This window comes from Solea solea, chromosome 3 (assembly GCF_958295425.1).
Source record: "Solea solea chromosome 3, fSolSol10.1, whole genome shotgun sequence".
Taxonomy (NCBI): Eukaryota; Metazoa; Chordata; class Actinopteri; order Pleuronectiformes; family Soleidae; genus Solea; species Solea solea.
The window spans coordinates 7,486,158-7,504,939 of record NC_081136.1 but is presented as its reverse complement, the minus strand read 5'-3'; the positions used below and the strand labels follow the sequence as shown (position 1 = coordinate 7,504,939).

Genomic DNA, 18,782 nt, shown 5'->3' with positions numbered 1-18,782 from the left:
ACCGTCCTGTCGTTGTTTCTCATTACCGTAGCTCCGAGACCGCTGTATGGACTAGCGATCTGTCCGGGGTGTGACCCCGCCTTTAGCAAATAGATGGATGGCTACCAGAAAGCAGAGAAAGAGCTTTGCGCCCATATACTTGTCATTACGGTAGAACCTCAGGACTTCCGCGGAACGACCGTCCAATCACAGACGAGACTCACCAGCACGCCAGCTTCTCCTAAGCGGTTGAATAACTGCCAGATATCGAAAAAGAATGTGGAAAAAAGGGCAGAAGCTCATTGAACATTTTTTGACAATTCTACAGCCATGAAATCAAAATAAATCCAGACGGCCTGAATATCGTGATGCTCATAAGCGCGTTAAAACCCATTCAAAATATACAGCCTGGAAGGGCTTCAGGAAGAAGACATCCTTGATGTCGTGTTGGATCACAAAGTGTGTGAACGTCCTCCCCGGCCGTGTCCTTGCGGCGCGATTTCTTTTACTCTGAAGGGAATCGAAAGGTTAAATAGCACACTTCAGGTTGACACACTTCACCAGAGAAGCTGCAATGACTTAAACACAGTATATGTGCTTCTTCTTCTTCTTCTTCTGTCCGTTTTATCTGCTGCACTTTTCCCCCCACTTTCCTCACTTGAAAAATCCAATTCCAGGCGACGGCGTGTTCGGGATATTAGAAATGGTCATGCAAGGTGACTTGAAGAGTATTTGAAATTAGTTTTCCAGAAGTTACCTGATGCACCTTTTGCAAACACCTATTTGCCAATTTACCAAGGTTCTCAAACTGTGGTCCGCGAGCTGTCAGTCAGAAATCCTGCAAAGAAAATGAAACAAATGACCAAATTGAATCAACTCTTGCTCCATTTTAATCTAATTTCACGATACCAGTGTCTGAAGTAAAGTATGTGAAGAAGAGGAGGATGATGAGAGAGCAAATGATCATATTGGGAATAAGTCTGTCTCCATTTATCCAACATCTATCTGCAAGATCTTTCAGTCACAGGAGGGAAATAAGACGTCTGTGTTAGTTTCATCACATTCATCAGCCTCCTCTTCCTCTATCGATTAAACTGTCCCGTCTTTGCTTTGTTTTCCGTCCGTTTCCTGAAAACGGAGACGATATTAAAAGCACTAAAAGGCCTCTTGTGAGCGCCACCGCTCAGAGCTGAGGCTTTCAATGGTGGTCTTTTTTTTCCTTTTTTTTTCTTCCAGGCAAAGTAATGTGGACATAAGGTCGACTTAACGACATCAAAGTCTCCATTAATGGAGCTTTAACTTATAAAGTCCATTTGCTAATGAAGATGGTCTGAAAATCTGAAAATAGCCTCTTTAATGTGGTGCATACAGGGGGAAAAAAACAAGCATTTACACAACATGTAAAGAAAAAACTATACCATACTGTATTTACACATGTAAAAGGTACACATTGTACCTTTAATAATGTGTATAACCTTCTTTTTTGTTTAGCTTTTAACCAATGATGGGACAAATTTGCCAATTTACCGCCCCACTACCACATCATGCCTCAAAAGATCTCAGGGAAATCTTTTATTGAGCGTGTTTCATTTTGACGTATTCGTCAGATATATTATTCAACCTTAACAGAACAATAATAACAAAATATTAGAGAATTATATGAACTATATGGTCTGGAACCAAAACAGCAATTGCATTTTTAACTTAAGGCCATTTCAGTGCTGCGCGCTCCTTCTAATCCCTGCTGTTCATTTAATAGTGTTTACATTCTTATTATCTATAAAAAAAAAAGACAAATATTGTGTTGGAAGCTCAAAACCAAAAAAAGGGACCAGGAAGAACGTTATCTTATATTTTTCCAAACACCATTTTGTCACCAGAGAGGAGAGAGTTGGAGAGACGCCTGCGCATAACTTTCCTTTGTTTGGCCTGTTTTTGGACAAATGTCATTTTAAATATGTTTTATACCGTTCGAATTTCAAATTTAACACGCAAAATCTGGTGTCCGTGTTGTTTCAAAATAAAACTTCTTGGTTTTCTTCATTTTAAATTGTTAATACACTATTTTAACATGCAGTGAACTGTAAATAACTGAAGTCCAAAGCACTTAACTCACGGGACATTTTCTGGACCCTTTAATGGTTAAAATAAGCAGACGAACATTTTGACGTTCAGGTGTTAAAGGGTTAAAAGTCTAAAAGGAGGGAAGAAATCACATTGTGAGTGTGTGTCCCTGTTGTTTTTTCCCAGAACAATAATCTTTTTTTATGTGCTATAATAGTCACGACAGCAAAGCTGGAAGAGAATCAGCATTAAATCAAGACACGGAGCGAGAGACAGAGAAAGGGTTTTTGAGCAGGTGGTGATAAAACAGGTGTAGCGTGAAGTCAGATCCTTGGAAGGGAAAAGTGAAATGTGAGCATATGCTGCTCCTCAATCCACAACTACTTGTGTTTCTACAGCTGGCAGCGGAAAAAAAGGAAAAGTCGATTCACATCACATCACACAAAATCTCGCCGCGCTGCTGAGAATTTTCCTTATTAAAAACCCACTTCTTGTCAAATTTCCCGAAACACTGTCAGGCAGCCAATTAAATACTCCATATCTGCTCAAATCAATTATACGCACCACGCAAGTGGCCTGCAACACTGTTGAGAAATGATCGAGCTTAATGGGTTTTTGTTCCCACGCAGACAGTATCAAACCTCTCCACGGCAATTTAGATCATTATCCACCCTCGTGTTTTTTGTTTTTTTTTTGGTTGGAGCCCATTTCAGGTCCATTTTGCTAACTCGCGGGTTCAGCGGCGATTGGATTGGAAGTTTACGGGGAGCGCGTTTGTGGACTTAAACCTCGTTAAAATGCACCTGAGAGATGTGCTATTTATAGCACAGATAATTGACCTTAAGCTCAGAGAGAGCAATTAGCACATTGAATAATTCAGATGCACTGTTTTACGGTAAAATTGCCAGCCAGTTCATTTCAAACCGCTCTCAAATAACTTCACACAATGTTGATTAATCCCAAATGTCGAGAGAGACGGAGGCAACAGCAATGTTGCGCGAGTAAAGCCAGACGTAGCAATTCAAGGAGATTTATGAGCTATTTTTTTTTACCCATTTTCTGGCTAATTTCCAGAAATTTGGGTCATCGGGTCAGAACATTGTCGCAGGACGTGACAGTAGACGAGTAAAGTGCGTCCACCGAGCTGCAGTGGCGTTAGCACCTCACTGCGAGGAGAGCACGACGGCTGTGAGAATGTAGAGGACAGACAGGCACAAAAGAGACCGAAATAATGATGGAAAAAGAACAGGAGGATGGAAGACCAGGCACCTTTTCCACTTGTGTCCATGATGAGCATGGAGCTGTAGAACACACTGTACAGTGTTATACAGAATTCAGTGTTGGTGTTCTTTAGATACATTATTAATATTAACATCTGGGGGTTTTTTTGCATTATAAAGCTGCATTCAATTTGTTTTTTGGCCACTAGGGGGCTGTGAGACAAGTCCAAGAAAGCGAACTTTGTTGAGGTTTTGCAACCAGAAGTTCACAGACTTTCCAGCTGTCAATCACAATCCACATTTATTTCTACTGTACAGTCGAGGCAAGACAGGAATAATCAAAGACAGAACAGGTGGAAACTGTAGCTATTGAAAGTCCTCAGCAAAATATTCACTGATGATATAAATCTAATTTTTCCCCTTAGACTTCCATTCAAACTGAGTTCTTTTGTGCAACCGGCAAAGTGGTCCTCTGTTTATGAGTGAAGTGACCTTAATGTGGAGGCTGATGTGGTAGAAAATGGATGTTTCTATTCAGGAAGAGCAAAAAACAGCAAAAATCACACACTGCAGCTTTAACACGGAATTTCACAACATGAATTTGCTGGCTGACGGCGACGGTGCACATTAAGATTTGTTTTCAGCCACAATAAGTCATTCCCTAAGGGGGCGGGGCGTCATCGTCGTGTTGTAAACATGCGATTAAAGGGATTCTCTAAACTCAAACAAAGTCATTTTAGTTGCCCAAAACCTAACCAAGCCAAGAGCCAAGTCAAAGCATGTCTGCTGGTATCACTTTTGTTTTGGAAAACGGCATTGGAGTGTGGCTGTGGAGTCTGAGTGTGCGTGTGTGTGTGTGTGTGTGTGTGTGTGTGTGTGTGTGTGCGTGCAGCAGCATCAGCAGCAGGGATATATGCCAGTCAGAGCGATTCCACCCGTCACTGGTGATAAGTGGTAATTGAATTCCGCCAGGCGGAGCTGACAGGTCAGGCCTGGCAAACACCAGTGTGTGTTGCATGAGCGCGTCTTGGCAACATGATGCTTTTAATTGTTTCTGTCTGGAGCAGCGTGGAGGTTCATCAGTTATTGGCTGCTATTGTTTAACCCGCTCCCTCCGCTGACTCTCTGTCCTCGTGCCGCCAAGTGTCCTCCTTGGTTGTTTTTTTTCATTTCACTCGTAAACAGTGATGCTGAAGGTGCAATCGTCAGTTTTTGTTTCCATATAAAATGGACGACGACTTTGCTGGTTGCAAAAAACCCCAATAATTTAACTTTGTTGTTTACATTTCCAGCAACTTCCTCTAACTGTCTTTGTGACTCGTTACTACCAAATAAAATCAGAAGAAGAAGGAGGTGGTAATGGTCTGGAGATGAGCTGCTTTACACCACAGTTTCATTCACATATTCACACGCTGCAACATGGGGTTAAGTGTCTTGCTCAAGGACACCAGAGCCAGGAATTAAACCCACAAACTTCCAGTTGAAAGACAACTCGCCCTACCACTGAGCAACCACGGCTCAATTCTTACTACTCACTAATTTTATACCAGAAAATGACTTTTGATACTTAAGTACAGTAAATGTCATAGACTTTAAGACTTTTACTTTAGTAGTATTATAAAAAAAAACAGTTACAGTAAAGTACAGACACATGTGATTGACATCCGGTATTGTGCACCCGTGGGAGTTCACATTCTTGTCAGTGACATCATCACAGTCCACTGAGGCTTTCCGTGACGCACCGCGTTCATCACAGCGTATACTCACCGCAGCGTATCTTAGCGCGTGTTCCTGCCGTGTCTGCTGCTTCACTGCTCATGTGAAAGCTTTCCTTAGTTCCACCTGCACCATCACTTGCCTCATATCGCATTATTCATGTGTGGCATTTTTTTATGGTAGAAGGTTTGAGCTGAGATTATTTCCGTCCCCGTAAAAGCAACATGGGATTGGACGATGGATGGATAGATAGATAGATAGATAGATAGATAGATAGATAGATAGATAGATAGATAGATAGATAGATAGATAGATAGATACTTAAAAGGCACCGGGTACTATTGCTAATCGAAAAAGCTAAACAGTAGTGTCAAGCCGAGCCGTGCTAGAACTGTATCACAGAAAAGCAGCATAAGAAATGTCTAACGAGATCGCGTTTAGGAGATTCTGCAAACACCGTCTTAATCCCAAGGAACCAGTGTTTTGGCAGCCCTGTAGGTCTATTTTTGGAAAACAGGTGTTTGAAGAGAATGAAAAGAGAGAGAGAGAGAGAGAGAGACGGGAGGCTGACATTTGATTGGCAGCCACCTTTAACAAGGGAGAGTAATTTAGGTGTAGATTAGCATCTTCCCTTTCTCTGTCTCACACACACAGCTTTAGACGGGGACACGCAGGTTCTTCCTTTTCCTCCACCTGTAATTAAGTCTGGAATAATTGCTCCGAGGTTCCCCCCACTTCCTCTCCTCCCTCCCTCCCTCCCTCCCAATCGCTTCCACTCGTCTTAACTTTACTAAGGAATGTAATTAAAAGAGAGAGAGAGAGCAAGAGGCAGCCGTGCCAGGGTTTGATCATTGTCTCTGTCCTCTAGTGGAGAGCTGCCGTTGTCCATCATCCACAGCCAAAGAGAGGGAGAGACTAGCAGAGAGCAGGAGGAGATATCGGGAGAGCAATGAAGATGGAGAGATCTGTCAATGAATGGAAGAGTGGGAGAGAAGGGCTGGAGACAGCTGAGGCAAACACGACATCAGGCCAATGGTGAAAACAAACACGAGTGAAAGAAATGTATCAGGGATGAGACGGTGAAGGAGGCAAAAAAACAAACAAAAGACCTCTTGTTTTCACAAACGGCAATGGAACACGGACACCGCTTTTAAATAAGGAGTCGTTAAAAACAACGTTTTATTTATAGCTAACAACTCACACTTCAGCATAAACTGTGGTTATTTATATGTATATACATATACATATACATATATATATACTTATACATATATAAAGTGTAATAGTACACCGCCTGCATTCATTAGTCTAATTCTGTCTTTAATCAACAGTTTCTCACAGTAATTACGTTGATAGCGATATGAATGTGTCGCAATCATTGGGTTTTTAATCCACATCTTACGGCGAGATCTAAAACAATGTTTTTAGGGATTTAGAAGAAAGAAACTCGTGCATGAAAAATTCAGCAGCACATCACAGCTTCATTTCTCTGATGTTGAAACCTTTGTTTAGCGGAATATTTTATCTGTTAAAAACGATGGTGTCCGTTGGCCCGCGTCATCCAGGACACATGATCTGTCTGATTTTATGTAGATTTTTGTTGTTGTTGTTTTTTTTAAACAATACAGTAAAAAATACTTGAAAAGAAAACTGAAATTTACTTGGCAGCTGCCTGAAAGAGTCGCTGTAGTGAAGTGGATGAAAGAAAAGAGTCTCTGTGTGTGTGTGTCAGTCGCAGTCTCTGCTTTTGGGAGGCTTCAAATGGAGTCAGGAGCCGAGAGATAACAGAGCTGAATCTGGGACAGGCAGTACCACACACACACACACACACACACACACACACACACACACACACACACACACACACACACTTGTTTTCCTTTAATTCCCTTTCATTTGGATCAAATGTGCTTCATTAACATACAGTAACACACATCCCACACGACCAAGCTATATGGAAGACGGAAGTTTACATAATGGCACCAAAATGTGTCAAAGTTTAACCCTTTAATGCCAACTATTAGTGCTCTTTGCGTCACCGTAATTACGCGACGGTTTGCACTATTGGAAAAGTTCCAACAGTTTCTGAAAGCTGAGAAGTTGCATGTCAAAGCCGACATGTGGTTTTTAGAGTAATCTCACTCGTGCTGTTGCAGGAAGTCGGCAAAACAGCGTCTTTGTCACCAGAGAGGAGAGAGTTAGAAAAACGCCTGTACATAGTTTCCATTTGTTTGGCCTGTGTTTGGACATTGAGATAAAAACTCAAACAAATGTTATGTATACACTGTTTAAACACGCAAAATCCACTATTACATTATTTTGCCATGCAGTAAATTGTAAATAACTGCCAGATATTGAAAGTTATTATTGAAAACTGGGTAAAAGCACGTTTTCTGGCCCTCTTATGGTTAAAATAAGCAAAAAAAAACAGTTCAAACTGACATTTTGAGGCTTAGGTGTTAAAGGATTAAGACTGAGTGCCAAAAATCCTAAAAAAAACACATGGTAGTAATATCCAGTACAGAATTACTACAATGAAAATAACATTATATCGCCATAATACTACTTTCATATTACAAAATTGTTTCAAAAGCCAGAAATAAAAACTATGCATTCTTGTTCTTTGAATTAATTTAACCCCATTTTCACACGTTAACAACTTTTTTTTCCCGCGACGCTTCTCCGTAAAGTTGAGGCAACATGAGGGATTCTGTCGGTGCCTGACATCTCGATCAGTCACCTCCTCCTCCGCATTACAAACACCGCAGCAGCTGCAGCAGCAGGTGAATAAGATAATATATATAATGCAGCAGGACACCTCCAGCGAATGCATTCGCTGTGGCGCCACAGTGGGCAGGAAAATGCTCTCAGACCTCTTATCTCGCCGAATCTTACACCTCTCAGGACGTGTCAGCCATGTTTACTTCGCCCGATTCAACCTTCCGGACCAATGTGTATCATTCCTCACCTTCAGCCCTCAGAGGGATGTAAGCAGAGGTGAGCGCAGATGTCTGATTGCCCGTCCTTAAATATTGATTCGATGTGATATATGTGGAAAGATTTACTTAATCCTCGTGACATTTTGTTTGGCCGAGCCTCAGTCTGGATGGAGGATATTGATGAAAGTGGAGGCAACACAACAGGTGACATCATGTTTCAACGGTGTAAGCTTTTCATAAAGTAAATGTGACCCAAGACTGTCAAATAAATCTCTGCGAAATTGCAACTAAAAGGCATAGTTCAGATTTGTTATTTTAAGTGTAGTCTGAACCAGGATAAGACTATAGATTTTAAAAGGCTCAGCTAGTTGTATCAACACTCTCTTTACAATATGCTACTGTAAGTGTCATTTTGGACATCCTTTCCCAACGTAAAATCGATGTGTGTCATTTTGTAAACCACTTACTCTCCTGCACCAAAGTCCATTGAGAAAATTACCTTCTTTTTGGCTCACAGAGATACACTTTTATCCAAAGAGGAATAAGCTACATAGACAAAGTCTTGGAACGAAATCCACTAACAGAGGGTGAGAGAGCAGAGGTGGATCCAAGTGCAGAAGGACATCGTGCAGGGTTGGGGGTAATGTGAGTGCTAGGACAGAAGATGCTCTTGGAAGAGATGGGTCTTCAAGAGCTTCTTGAAGATAGACCGCCCCTGTTCTGGTAGCGCTCGGTAGGTCATTCCACCAGCGTGGAACGACACACAAAAAGAGTCTGGATTGTCTTGTGCGGGGTGTTTGATGAACGGAGTAGTCGAGGGATAACATAAGCCGTGATGAGAGCATCTACGTAGGTGGGAGCAGACCCGTGAAGCACTTTGTAGGCTAGCATCAGTGAGGGCTGATATGTGCCCTTGGGCTAATTGAAGACCAGATGTGGCACCACGTTCTGATTAAAAAATGCATTTTAACTTGGTGATGGAGGCAGCAGTGGATTATTAGCTTTCTCTGTGGACTTTGGTACAGCGGAACAAACTTCAGTTTGTGTCACTTTGAGATAAAACGGCAAACATCTTGAGATATTTTACTCTAAAGCTGGCATGGACTAATTCAATGAGCCTTTTGTTAAGTGGTTTCAATCTGTTTTTCATCGTGTCCTTGCTCGCAGCCATGTTTTCACACATTGCGTATCTGTCTGTTTTGTCCTGGCTCTCGGCAGTGGGGGCACTTAGAGTGCACACCAACTACGTGTCAGTGAATAAACCGACAAGATTTTTGTCTCGGATGCCATCAGACCCATCAATAGATACCAAGAAGCTCTGCGGTTCGAAACAGAGGACATGCCGACTGAGCATCCCATCATCAAGCCTGTCATACTGTCTGGTGGTTCCTCATGCTGCTCTGCTCCCCCAGGTCTTAATTCTCAACAGGCCACAGCTCGATGAGCTGCCATCACACAGCGCCCTCCCTCTCTCCCAGTGGAAACCAGAACCCAAGCAATTTACATATGTAATTGAGTGGAAAACCATTGTGCTGGGAGCTGGGAGCTGTAAGCAGCTAGCAGAATGATAGTGTGTGTGTGTATGTGTCTGTAAGTGTGTAGACTCCAATGTCAACCAGAGAGGATAATCCTGATTTATAACAACTCAGGATGTTTTCTTCTAAGTCACTTTGAATAGCAATCCTGTTGCCAAATTTATTGAGGAGATCTGGGAGCATGGCAACATTACATGACTAGGGTTTGGTGGTTTGTGTCATACTAGTACTAGTAATAGTAGTAAACTCCAGCCAGATGGTAACCAAGGATCCAACACCAGGTCATTAAGCTTTTGTTTCTATCGGCGGTGATCCATTTTTAAATTCTAAAAACCCTCTGATTGCTACTTATCCCGACATAACAACTCTAACAACTATAGGATCAAGTATATATACAGCCTCTCTAAAGTAGTAAACAAACAAGTTCTATAAATAGTCCATAATGATCCGTCCACATAAGCCTTGTATGTACCCTCTAAAGATAATTTAATTATCTTTTATGTAAGTACATTAAATTAAAGACAGGTAGGTAACATGCAGAAACCATAGAAACAACAGAATTGTCCCTATAAAGAGAGACAGATATTCAGATAAACTGTAGACCTGCAATGCGATGCAACGTCATTTGCCTAACTTGGCGGCGTGCCCCTTTAAGAAGCTTTTTTATAAAGTGGTGTTGAGGCAGTGGCGCATCAACAGGTTCACCATCTTCATCTGCAAACAGTATGTCAGCTGTATGTGCACATGGATGTGCATATTTCATACTCTGCAGGTGTGTTTGACACACTGCAACATTTATAAGTGTGTGGGTGTGTATGTCTTTAGTAGGCTAAAACCTTTGTGAGGACATTGTGGCTGGTCCACACAACTTCTACAGGCTTTTTTGACGATTAAGACCTGGTTTTAGGTTTAGGGTTAGAATAAGAGTTAGGTTGGGGTAAGGGTTAAGGTTAAGCATTAAGTTGTGATGGTTATGGTTAAGGTAATTGTCTATGGAATGTCTTATGTGTCCTCACAAAGAACGCAAAACCACCTGGTCCTCATGGAGACCAAAATCTGGTCAACCTCAGTTTAAAGCTAAGATTTGAATTGTAGTTAGGTTAAGGCTAGACTTTAGTTGGTTATGGTTAGGCTGTCCAAATCAATGGAAGTAAAATAATGTCCTAAGAAGAATCTGTGTTCTTGTATTTGTAGCTGTGTGAGGACCAGGACTTGTACAAACCAAAGTGAGGACATTTTGGCTGGTCCTCACATCTTTTAAGGGCTTTTCGGGGGTTAAGACTTGGTTTTAGGGCTAGGGTTCGGGTTAGACTAGGGGTCTCAAACGCAAATGACTTGGGGGCCACTGAACGTCTCATCTGGTCAGTAGGGAGCCGGTCAATTGAAAAAGTGAGATTTACACACAGGTTGATGATATGATCTTAAATTAAGGGGCTAAGGAATGAAGGAATGCATTATGTCCATGAGGGTCCTCACTACGAATGCTGCGCAAACGTGTGTGTGTACCTGGTTTTCCTTATGTTGTGGGGACGCAAATCTGTTTCCACAGTCACATTATGGGAATTTGTCTTCCTTATGGGGATCAAGTACACATCATGTAAATTACTACATTTTAAGGTGTAGACATGTTTTATACGCTGATGTTAGGGTCAGGATTAGGATTAGGGCAAGTCGTAATTATGGTTATGGAAATTAATGTAAGTCAATGCAATGTCCTCTGAAGTCATGGAAACCGGTGTGTGTGTGATTGTGTGTGTCAAATACAAGCTTTCTCCATTCTCAAGACCTGCTGAGCTTTCCTCACCCTCATGAGGCCGCAGCATCATAGGCCTTCAACTCTTCCCAGTTGTGACATGCGACACGGAGATAATGTGCACGAGAATTCCCCTCCTCCTATAGAACGGCTTGCTGTTCGTACTCCGCCGTACTGCACGCCAGCACTCCGCCATTAAGCTATTCTGAGCTGCTAAGTAGATTGTGCAGTTTAATAATAGATTATAGGGCTGATACCCTCCGATGTGTGTCAACACAGCAGGACCTGTGTTGCTTTAGCGACCGACCAGCGGCTTTTGTCAGACTGACAGCGATCAAAAGATTATCAGACTCGCCCTGCGACGCCGGAAAGCCACACTGGTTTTTAAGCCCTGTGTGGATTAAAGTGAGCAGAATTTTGTTTCTGTGAGTCCCCGTAATGTGTCACTCCCCTCCAGTCTCCAGAGCTGAGACAGAGGAAGTTTGGAGGCAGCTTTTATCTGCAGCACTGTGCTTCAAAGCGCGAGTTATTACTCAGGGGAAACTGTTACACCGGTCGCATGTACAAAAGTCTTTTGATTGCGGAGGAATGTATCTTGTCCTTGTGTCTGTCTGCCCTCGCCCACTCCTCCTTTTATTGATTCCCCCCCCAAAAAAAAGTTCAGAGAGAGCCTAATCTGTGAGATATAGTGACTCGAGCTGAGTTTCAGCTTCAGTAGAAAGAGTTGAAGGAATGCTTATAGTTTGACAATAGTGCCACTTGTTGGTGAGTTGTGTTACTGCGTCAGGAGACTGAGAGAGCATCAGTGCATTTCAGGAAAAATTAGAAATTCTGTTACTTACCTGCCGGCTCCATTCATTACAGTTTATTATTATTATCATGGGCACTGTGTGAGAATTAGAGGTTGCATTAAATCCCTTTTTCAACAAATGGAAAAGAAGAAAAATCATTTTCGGTCACACGAACCTTTGATGAAGCCATTCATTCCGGCTTTTCTCCCATCTTCTTGTCACAAGCTATTGATTTATTCCCGCGTTCTGTCCAAAGCCATTAAAGGGGAGAAATAACTCTGTGAGTGTAATACTTACAAAACCATAACCCGTGATGAAGTAGAGAAATCTGGGTTACAAATAAGCCTTAAAATATGGTTTAATATGGAATATCTGAAGGGGATACTTCACAGAGTGCATCTATGTAAAAGCTGTGGCTGTGGGGAACAGGCTAAATATGTGCATTACAAGAAAAACACTACCTCGCCGGCGTCTTTAGTCTCTTGTCTGTGCATTTTCACTCAGTGTGTGTGGACATGAAGTGAACATGTCTGGCTGTCAGAGCTCAACTGGGTTAAACTGAGTGATGTCCTCTTAATAGAGACGTATTGACAGAGGCAGACTGACCTGATGGATGGTGCTGCCACACGGGGACATGAGGAGAAACCACAGTGAGTCGTGTGCATTAAAATAAGGGTTTGTCCTGTATGAAGCCAAAGACTTTCGAGATCAATATATCCTTTTAGATAGAATTGTCATTTTTCAGGAGAGGCCCCCAATGTTTTTAAAATATAGCCTGGCTATATTGGCCATCTCAATCTTGTTTGAGATTGAGCATGAGTCTGAAAGGGGTTGAGTTAGGTCCTACTTACAAGCAGCATGGCCAACGGACGTATATTAGAATATTGAAAAAAAGTGTCAACAAAATAATAAGAAAAAACTCCATCAGTTGAGCTATTTGAGTTTGTTTTCTATTTGAGTTTGTTTGCCCTAGTTTGTTACAGAGATGTTGATGATCATGTGAGATGACCAAGGATGGAATCTCTGGAGTCAGTGATGAGTTAAGTTGAAAGATTGTATTGAAGACAGCTCAGATCCGAGAACTGAGACAATGCCTGACATCTGAACATTGAGGCATCATCACAGATTCTGGCGAGCAGCGTGCCAGGTCTGATGCATATAGTTAGTGAGCCTTGAGATAATGTATTCAGTCCAGATGCCTGGCGCCTTGGTACCTAGTGAGGGAACCATGAAAGGTGCCTAGTTTGTGTCTTATACTAAGTTATGGCTATTAATATTGTACACCAGCTCTGGTTATAAGAATAATGTCCGTAATTAAACTTAAAGTTGGCCGATGATTAAAATTTTCTCTCACAATGATGCCAGCTAGTTTCATGTATGATCTGTCCAAAAGTGATGTAATGTACAATGGATATCTGCTGATATGTTTTCCTTTTTATATGAATAAAAAGGGCCCCAGATGCTCATCATGTCTCTACAATAGAGAGGACCCAACCCATGCCTCTCCTACAGAGTGCAATGATGGGTACCATAAACATCCCGAGTCGTAAAACGTAGGGCAGAGTGATACACTGAGAGTTGAGGACAGAGGAAGCTGCCTGCTCATACATCACATCACCATAATATAAATCTGACAGGAATACTGCTTTAATAATCCTTTTCCTGCAAGGCACGGGGAATCTGCTCTATTTCTGTACAGTAAAGCCAACCTCTGTAATAGTTCACTTAAAGGTTTGTCTTCATAACAGTTAAATATAAGCCTATCAGCCAACCAGTTGATAACACATACTGTGGTGCTCTTGCAGTTCTTGATCCATTTACAGTGAATTTATGGAGGTACTTGTCGAGTCGGTTTATTGGCTCAAAAAAGCATATTTTATTTCTTTGTTTGTATTTTCAAAAGTAAATATAGATTTGTAAATATGTCTGATTGCATATGAAATGTTAGAACAATAAACATAGTGCACACTAGTGGATACAGTTTTATCATTCGTGTTAATCAAAAAATATTGGGCCCAACATGGAGCCTTGTGGTTCACCTTTCATTATGAAACTTAGACTGGACCTTTTAATATTTATACAAATATGTTTTCAAATAGCAGGTGAATTTTTTGTTCTTGTAGTTACACAGTCATGGCTAACAGCAGTTAGTGTTAAATCCCCAAATACTCACTCTATTTTCAGGGAGCCCCTGAGCAAGGCACTGGATCACAAGCTTCCCAGTGAAGCTGACTGTCTTCAAAAACACAGCAATGTTTGCAGCAGCACTCAGGTGCAAATACAGTCCACATTTGAAAAATCTGTCAAATGAAATGTTATGGAAAGAAAAAATAACACACTCCTCCTCCCTCACTACCACTGCCATTCAAGGTATCTGTCTTACCTCCACTTGTTGGGTGTTCCTTTGACAGCCAAACAAACACTGGGCCTTTAATTGACCATGCTGCTCAGGCAGGTGTTTTCAAAGCTAACAAGAGTTCACACACACACACACACACACAAACTCACAAAACCCTTGAGTATTGCAACCAGCAAGATGTGAAGCATGCTACACTTGCTGCTTAATTGTAGTCCTGATAAGAATACTAAAAAGATCCTGTTCATACACATTCTTACTCTTGTCCGCCCTTTTTAATAGTTGCAGTTTTAATATAAGAGGACATAACAGGAACATTCTGAACCAATATTCCGTCTGCATTAAAGACTACAGTTACCGATGAGTGATGACCAGTCAAATCTGTCAGATTTACTTTTACTCTGAAGTCACATTGAGTTTAAAAAACATGTTTTTAGTGAGTACCAGACCCTTAACTCTAGGCACGACTGACTTTAAGTAATCTTTATAGCACCCCCTGGTGATGATGGGTCGTCAGACAGCTTTTATTTTTGTCTTGTGCCAGCTATGGGTGGAGGAGTTTCACTCCTGATACACACATACAACACTAAATATGAGTTATTTCACTTTTGAAAAAAACATTATTGCAAACATGGATTTATGAAATTTTTTGGACGTATGTGGTTCTTTGGAGAGGCAAGACAGAAAGAAAGTGTTATTTCAGGGGTATATTTTGAATATGTCGATGCACGGGAGTTCAAATCAGGCTAACATCATTTATTTATTTCTTATTAATGTTTGTCGCCAGTGCTTTCTAGCACTAACTTTTAATGCATGCATAACCCACATAATTAATGTTTCAAAAAAAAATCTTTATAAGCTTTTATACATTTAATGTCTCTTTCCTGCTTTGCATCCATTAATATAAAACCTTGGCAACCGTATGTAACAGATGTTTAGAGAAGCTTTCAGCGTTTGGCTGACTGGCGAAAGAGTTGAAAAGGTTCCTCGACTACAGTATAGAAAATACTTTTTGTGCAGAGCAGCTGCTAACAACAGAGTGACGATGATCAACAACAGCACCTAAAAATCCCTAAAAACCCCTAATTGGACAGATTCCAACCTATCATGAACTCCTAATGAATGTGACCGGGTCATTAGTTCCTATCGATCACCCTTATTGGTCGCCTCACTCCGGAGTGTTCTGGACATAAATGTGATTGGTGGCTTGGCAGGTCCTGTTTTGCCCCGTGTTTAATGCCTTCACTTTATGAGCTATAAAACCCTGAATAGATAATCAATACAGTGTTGCCACAACCCAGGCAGCATGCGAGGTTGATAGAAAGTTCTTATGGTCTGGAGAATGGCCTTGAATAAATGTGCAGTGTGGCCATGCAGGCATTTATTTTCATCAGGTTTCCAGTGCAAATGGGGGCATTAATACATGAGTATTAATATGAGGAGGAGACTTATTTACATGTCATTTACAGGCTGATGACTAACACTAACATTTAATATATTTTGATAAAATGTTGGCAGAACATTGTTGGTAACATTGCTACTTATTTCCTGGGATCTTGGTGAAAAAAGTGAACAGTCCAAGCAGCACAAAAGTATCCTTCCTGCTCTCAATGACACTCCCAAAATGGCGGGCGATATTGACACATTCCCCAGCAGTCACTGCAGGGTCTACATTTATATGTCTACTGCGACATTCCCATTGCAAGACATTACCTTCTGGCTGCTTCACTTCTAAAGGTTTCCCTGTCTGTCTTGTTCATTTCTCTTACAGGTCGTGCTTGTGGGCTCGTCTATAAACGAACGGGACCAGATGCTGTTCATTAGCACCGACGAGGGTTCCTCCTTCCAGCGACAGTCCATCGCCTTCACCCCCGACACGCTCGTCTTCCACCCCAAAGAAGAAGACAAGCTTCTCGCCTACTGCAAGGAGGGCAGGGTGGGTGTCAAAGCATCGCAGATGCATCCCAATGAATAGCTAATTCTGTAGCTGAAAGAGCAAAAAAAGATACGACAGCACTGATGTTACACCAGCAAGATGTGCCTTTGCTGGCAGCATGACAATGCATTTAATTTCCCTTTTCACAGAAAAAGGACGCCAGAGAAAAGTTGATGTGTGATTTACCATGTAATGGCATAGTTGGAGGGCAAAACTTGTTTTGCAAGTGTCAACAATGCCTCTAAGTGTCAATACAACAGTGTCAGACACACACTGGGATACTGCATTTAATATTGAAAAGATGTTGCAATCCCATGTCACTTTCAGGAGGAAACTTTTGACTCAAAAGAGAGAAAATTCTGAGGTGTAAATCCATTTTTATACACCTTTTTCCATCTTGATCACAATGATGTCAGTGTTTCAAATGCACGCGTCATTCTGCTCTCAATGAAAATCCTACTTCAGGAGAAGCCTACATACTTTTACATGAAAATTGCTGAGATCTGAGGATATAACGGCACTATTAGAACATAGTGTGGTCTGACGCAGCAAGAAACACAAGCAGGTTTTTAAACGGTTAAGCCAGCTAGAATCCAGTATTCTAAAATTAAAAATAGTTTCCAGTGTTTTTTTTTCCTTTGCAACTGGAACATTTATGCAATCACAGCTGTTAAAAGCCCAAGATGAACCAAGGTTTGATTTCAGAAACATAGTCCACAGTGGAGCCGGAGCAGTTCAAAGTGATTTTCTAAGAAATAAAAAAACACGTACAAATACAAATAAATCTGATTTGTAAGATTTATGTTGAATCTGAAATTTGTCCAAACATGTTTACCAGCCTATGTTATTGAAAGAAATATAAAAAATAAGCGCCAGCTTTACACAAATAGCTAGTGGGCTCTTTTGATGAATGAACAGAGTGAAGTGAAAGTGAAATAGCCTACTCCTTGAAAATACCAAGCAAATATTAATTTGTTTCTAAAGTCCTGAAATAAATTCTGTGTAGTTTCTTAAAGAAAAAATAACTCCTTAAGAACAAATTTAATATAAGAAAAATACATTTTCATTTCAAGTGTATTTGTATGACACAAATTTAAGCATTTTTCAGTTGGTCCAACCAAGGAGGAAAATACTACTTTAGTGAATGCAGCTTAGTGTAAGCTGAGCTAGCTTGAGAAGTATGCTAACAAAGAGTAGCCCTAGCTGTCTCACATTAGCTTAAAATTGATTAATAGTTCAAAGACATTATCTTATTATTTTGGTGTCATTTGTTACGTAATGGAAAAGTAATTTGCTTCAGAGAGAACACAGTGAGGGGAGCCGCCGCTAACGGGTAGCGTAGCTTAAGTTGTCACACTACCGCTTCCATAAGTGAACGCCTCATACACATTTACATTTGAAAAGGAGATATTATTTCTGCTACACGGTTCTCTGTGTCGCACACTTCACTTTTCCATCCAGCTCTCTGCTCCAAAGTGGAGCTAATTGCTTCCATGTCAGTCCAGTCGCAGCAAACATGAACCTGAGACGTCGCAGATGTCGATGTCCTATGTATTACTTATGTCTTGTTGCCTCGCGGCTCTAAGATCTAATCCATCCATGCCTGCTGTGCTTTTGAAAAAGAGCTGCAAGTTCACGTCTATGTCAAGTTAATATCAATATCACTGTGTCTCGTTAATGTTCAGACACTAATACAAAACTAATGAAACATCTGCCTTAACCCTGCGTTTGAACGTTTCCCAGCAGTGGGAGTCGGGACCCAGATAATTTAGTCCTGAAATAATCTTTTTTCAGGTTTTAAGAGTAAAAGGATGAAATGAAGATAAACTACAGTATGAACGTCATATTGCTGCCATATGTTCCCCTCATTCATGTCTTTCGTCACGGCCAACTTTCAAATGAGAGTAAAATGCACCAAAACTAATCAAATACAGGTAGTTAATGTGCAAACTTTGATATTTCATTGATCCCAACTCTGAAAGCAAAGAAGTGCCCAATCAAAGCTGACCATTGGGTTTGATCGTGCATAAATCTCCACCAGCTCAACTTTAATAATTTACTCATAATTGAGCAAGAAATTCAATTAGGTTTTAATCTATTCAATCAGAATAAAAAAAAACCATCATTTTGCTAGAGGAAAATGGCCGAAGGTGCAAATTAAAAGCAGTTTTTAAAGGGTCAGGGCAGATTTTTTATCAAGGACAGTTTCTTTTTTCTTTTCCGTATCTGCTCATCCACAGTAGGGATCGGTTTGATTGCAGACGATGACCCTGACACGAGCAGCGAGTAGACAGAATTTGTGGCCAGCGACTATAACAGTGAAGAGTGTGTTTTTGTTGTCCAATCCTTTTCCAATGTGCCGTGTGCTTTTCAAACATCAAGGATACCTCATGTGTGGCCATCAATTCACTTCTACACACAAAGCCTGTGAATGAGTCTCAATTGAATCGTCTCTGTTTTGGTATGTTAGCCATGGAATTCAGTTGCCTAATT

At 41.0% G+C, this 18,782-nt stretch overlaps 1 protein-coding gene across 11 annotated transcripts in view; it reads left to right on the top strand.

Annotated features, from left to right (window-relative positions):
• The window catches only part of sorcs2 (sortilin-related VPS10 domain containing receptor 2), a 292,242-nt gene that overhangs the window by 221,299 nt on the left and 52,161 nt on the right, over positions 1–18,782 (top strand). For all 11 annotated transcript variants that reach the window (XM_058625361.1, XM_058625360.1, XM_058625362.1 and 8 more), the window contains exon 4: positions 16,125–16,289. In XM_058625361.1, coding sequence (XP_058481344.1) covers positions 16,125–16,289 — 165 coding nt within the window. The remainder of the gene's footprint in view (positions 1–16,124; positions 16,290–18,782) is intronic.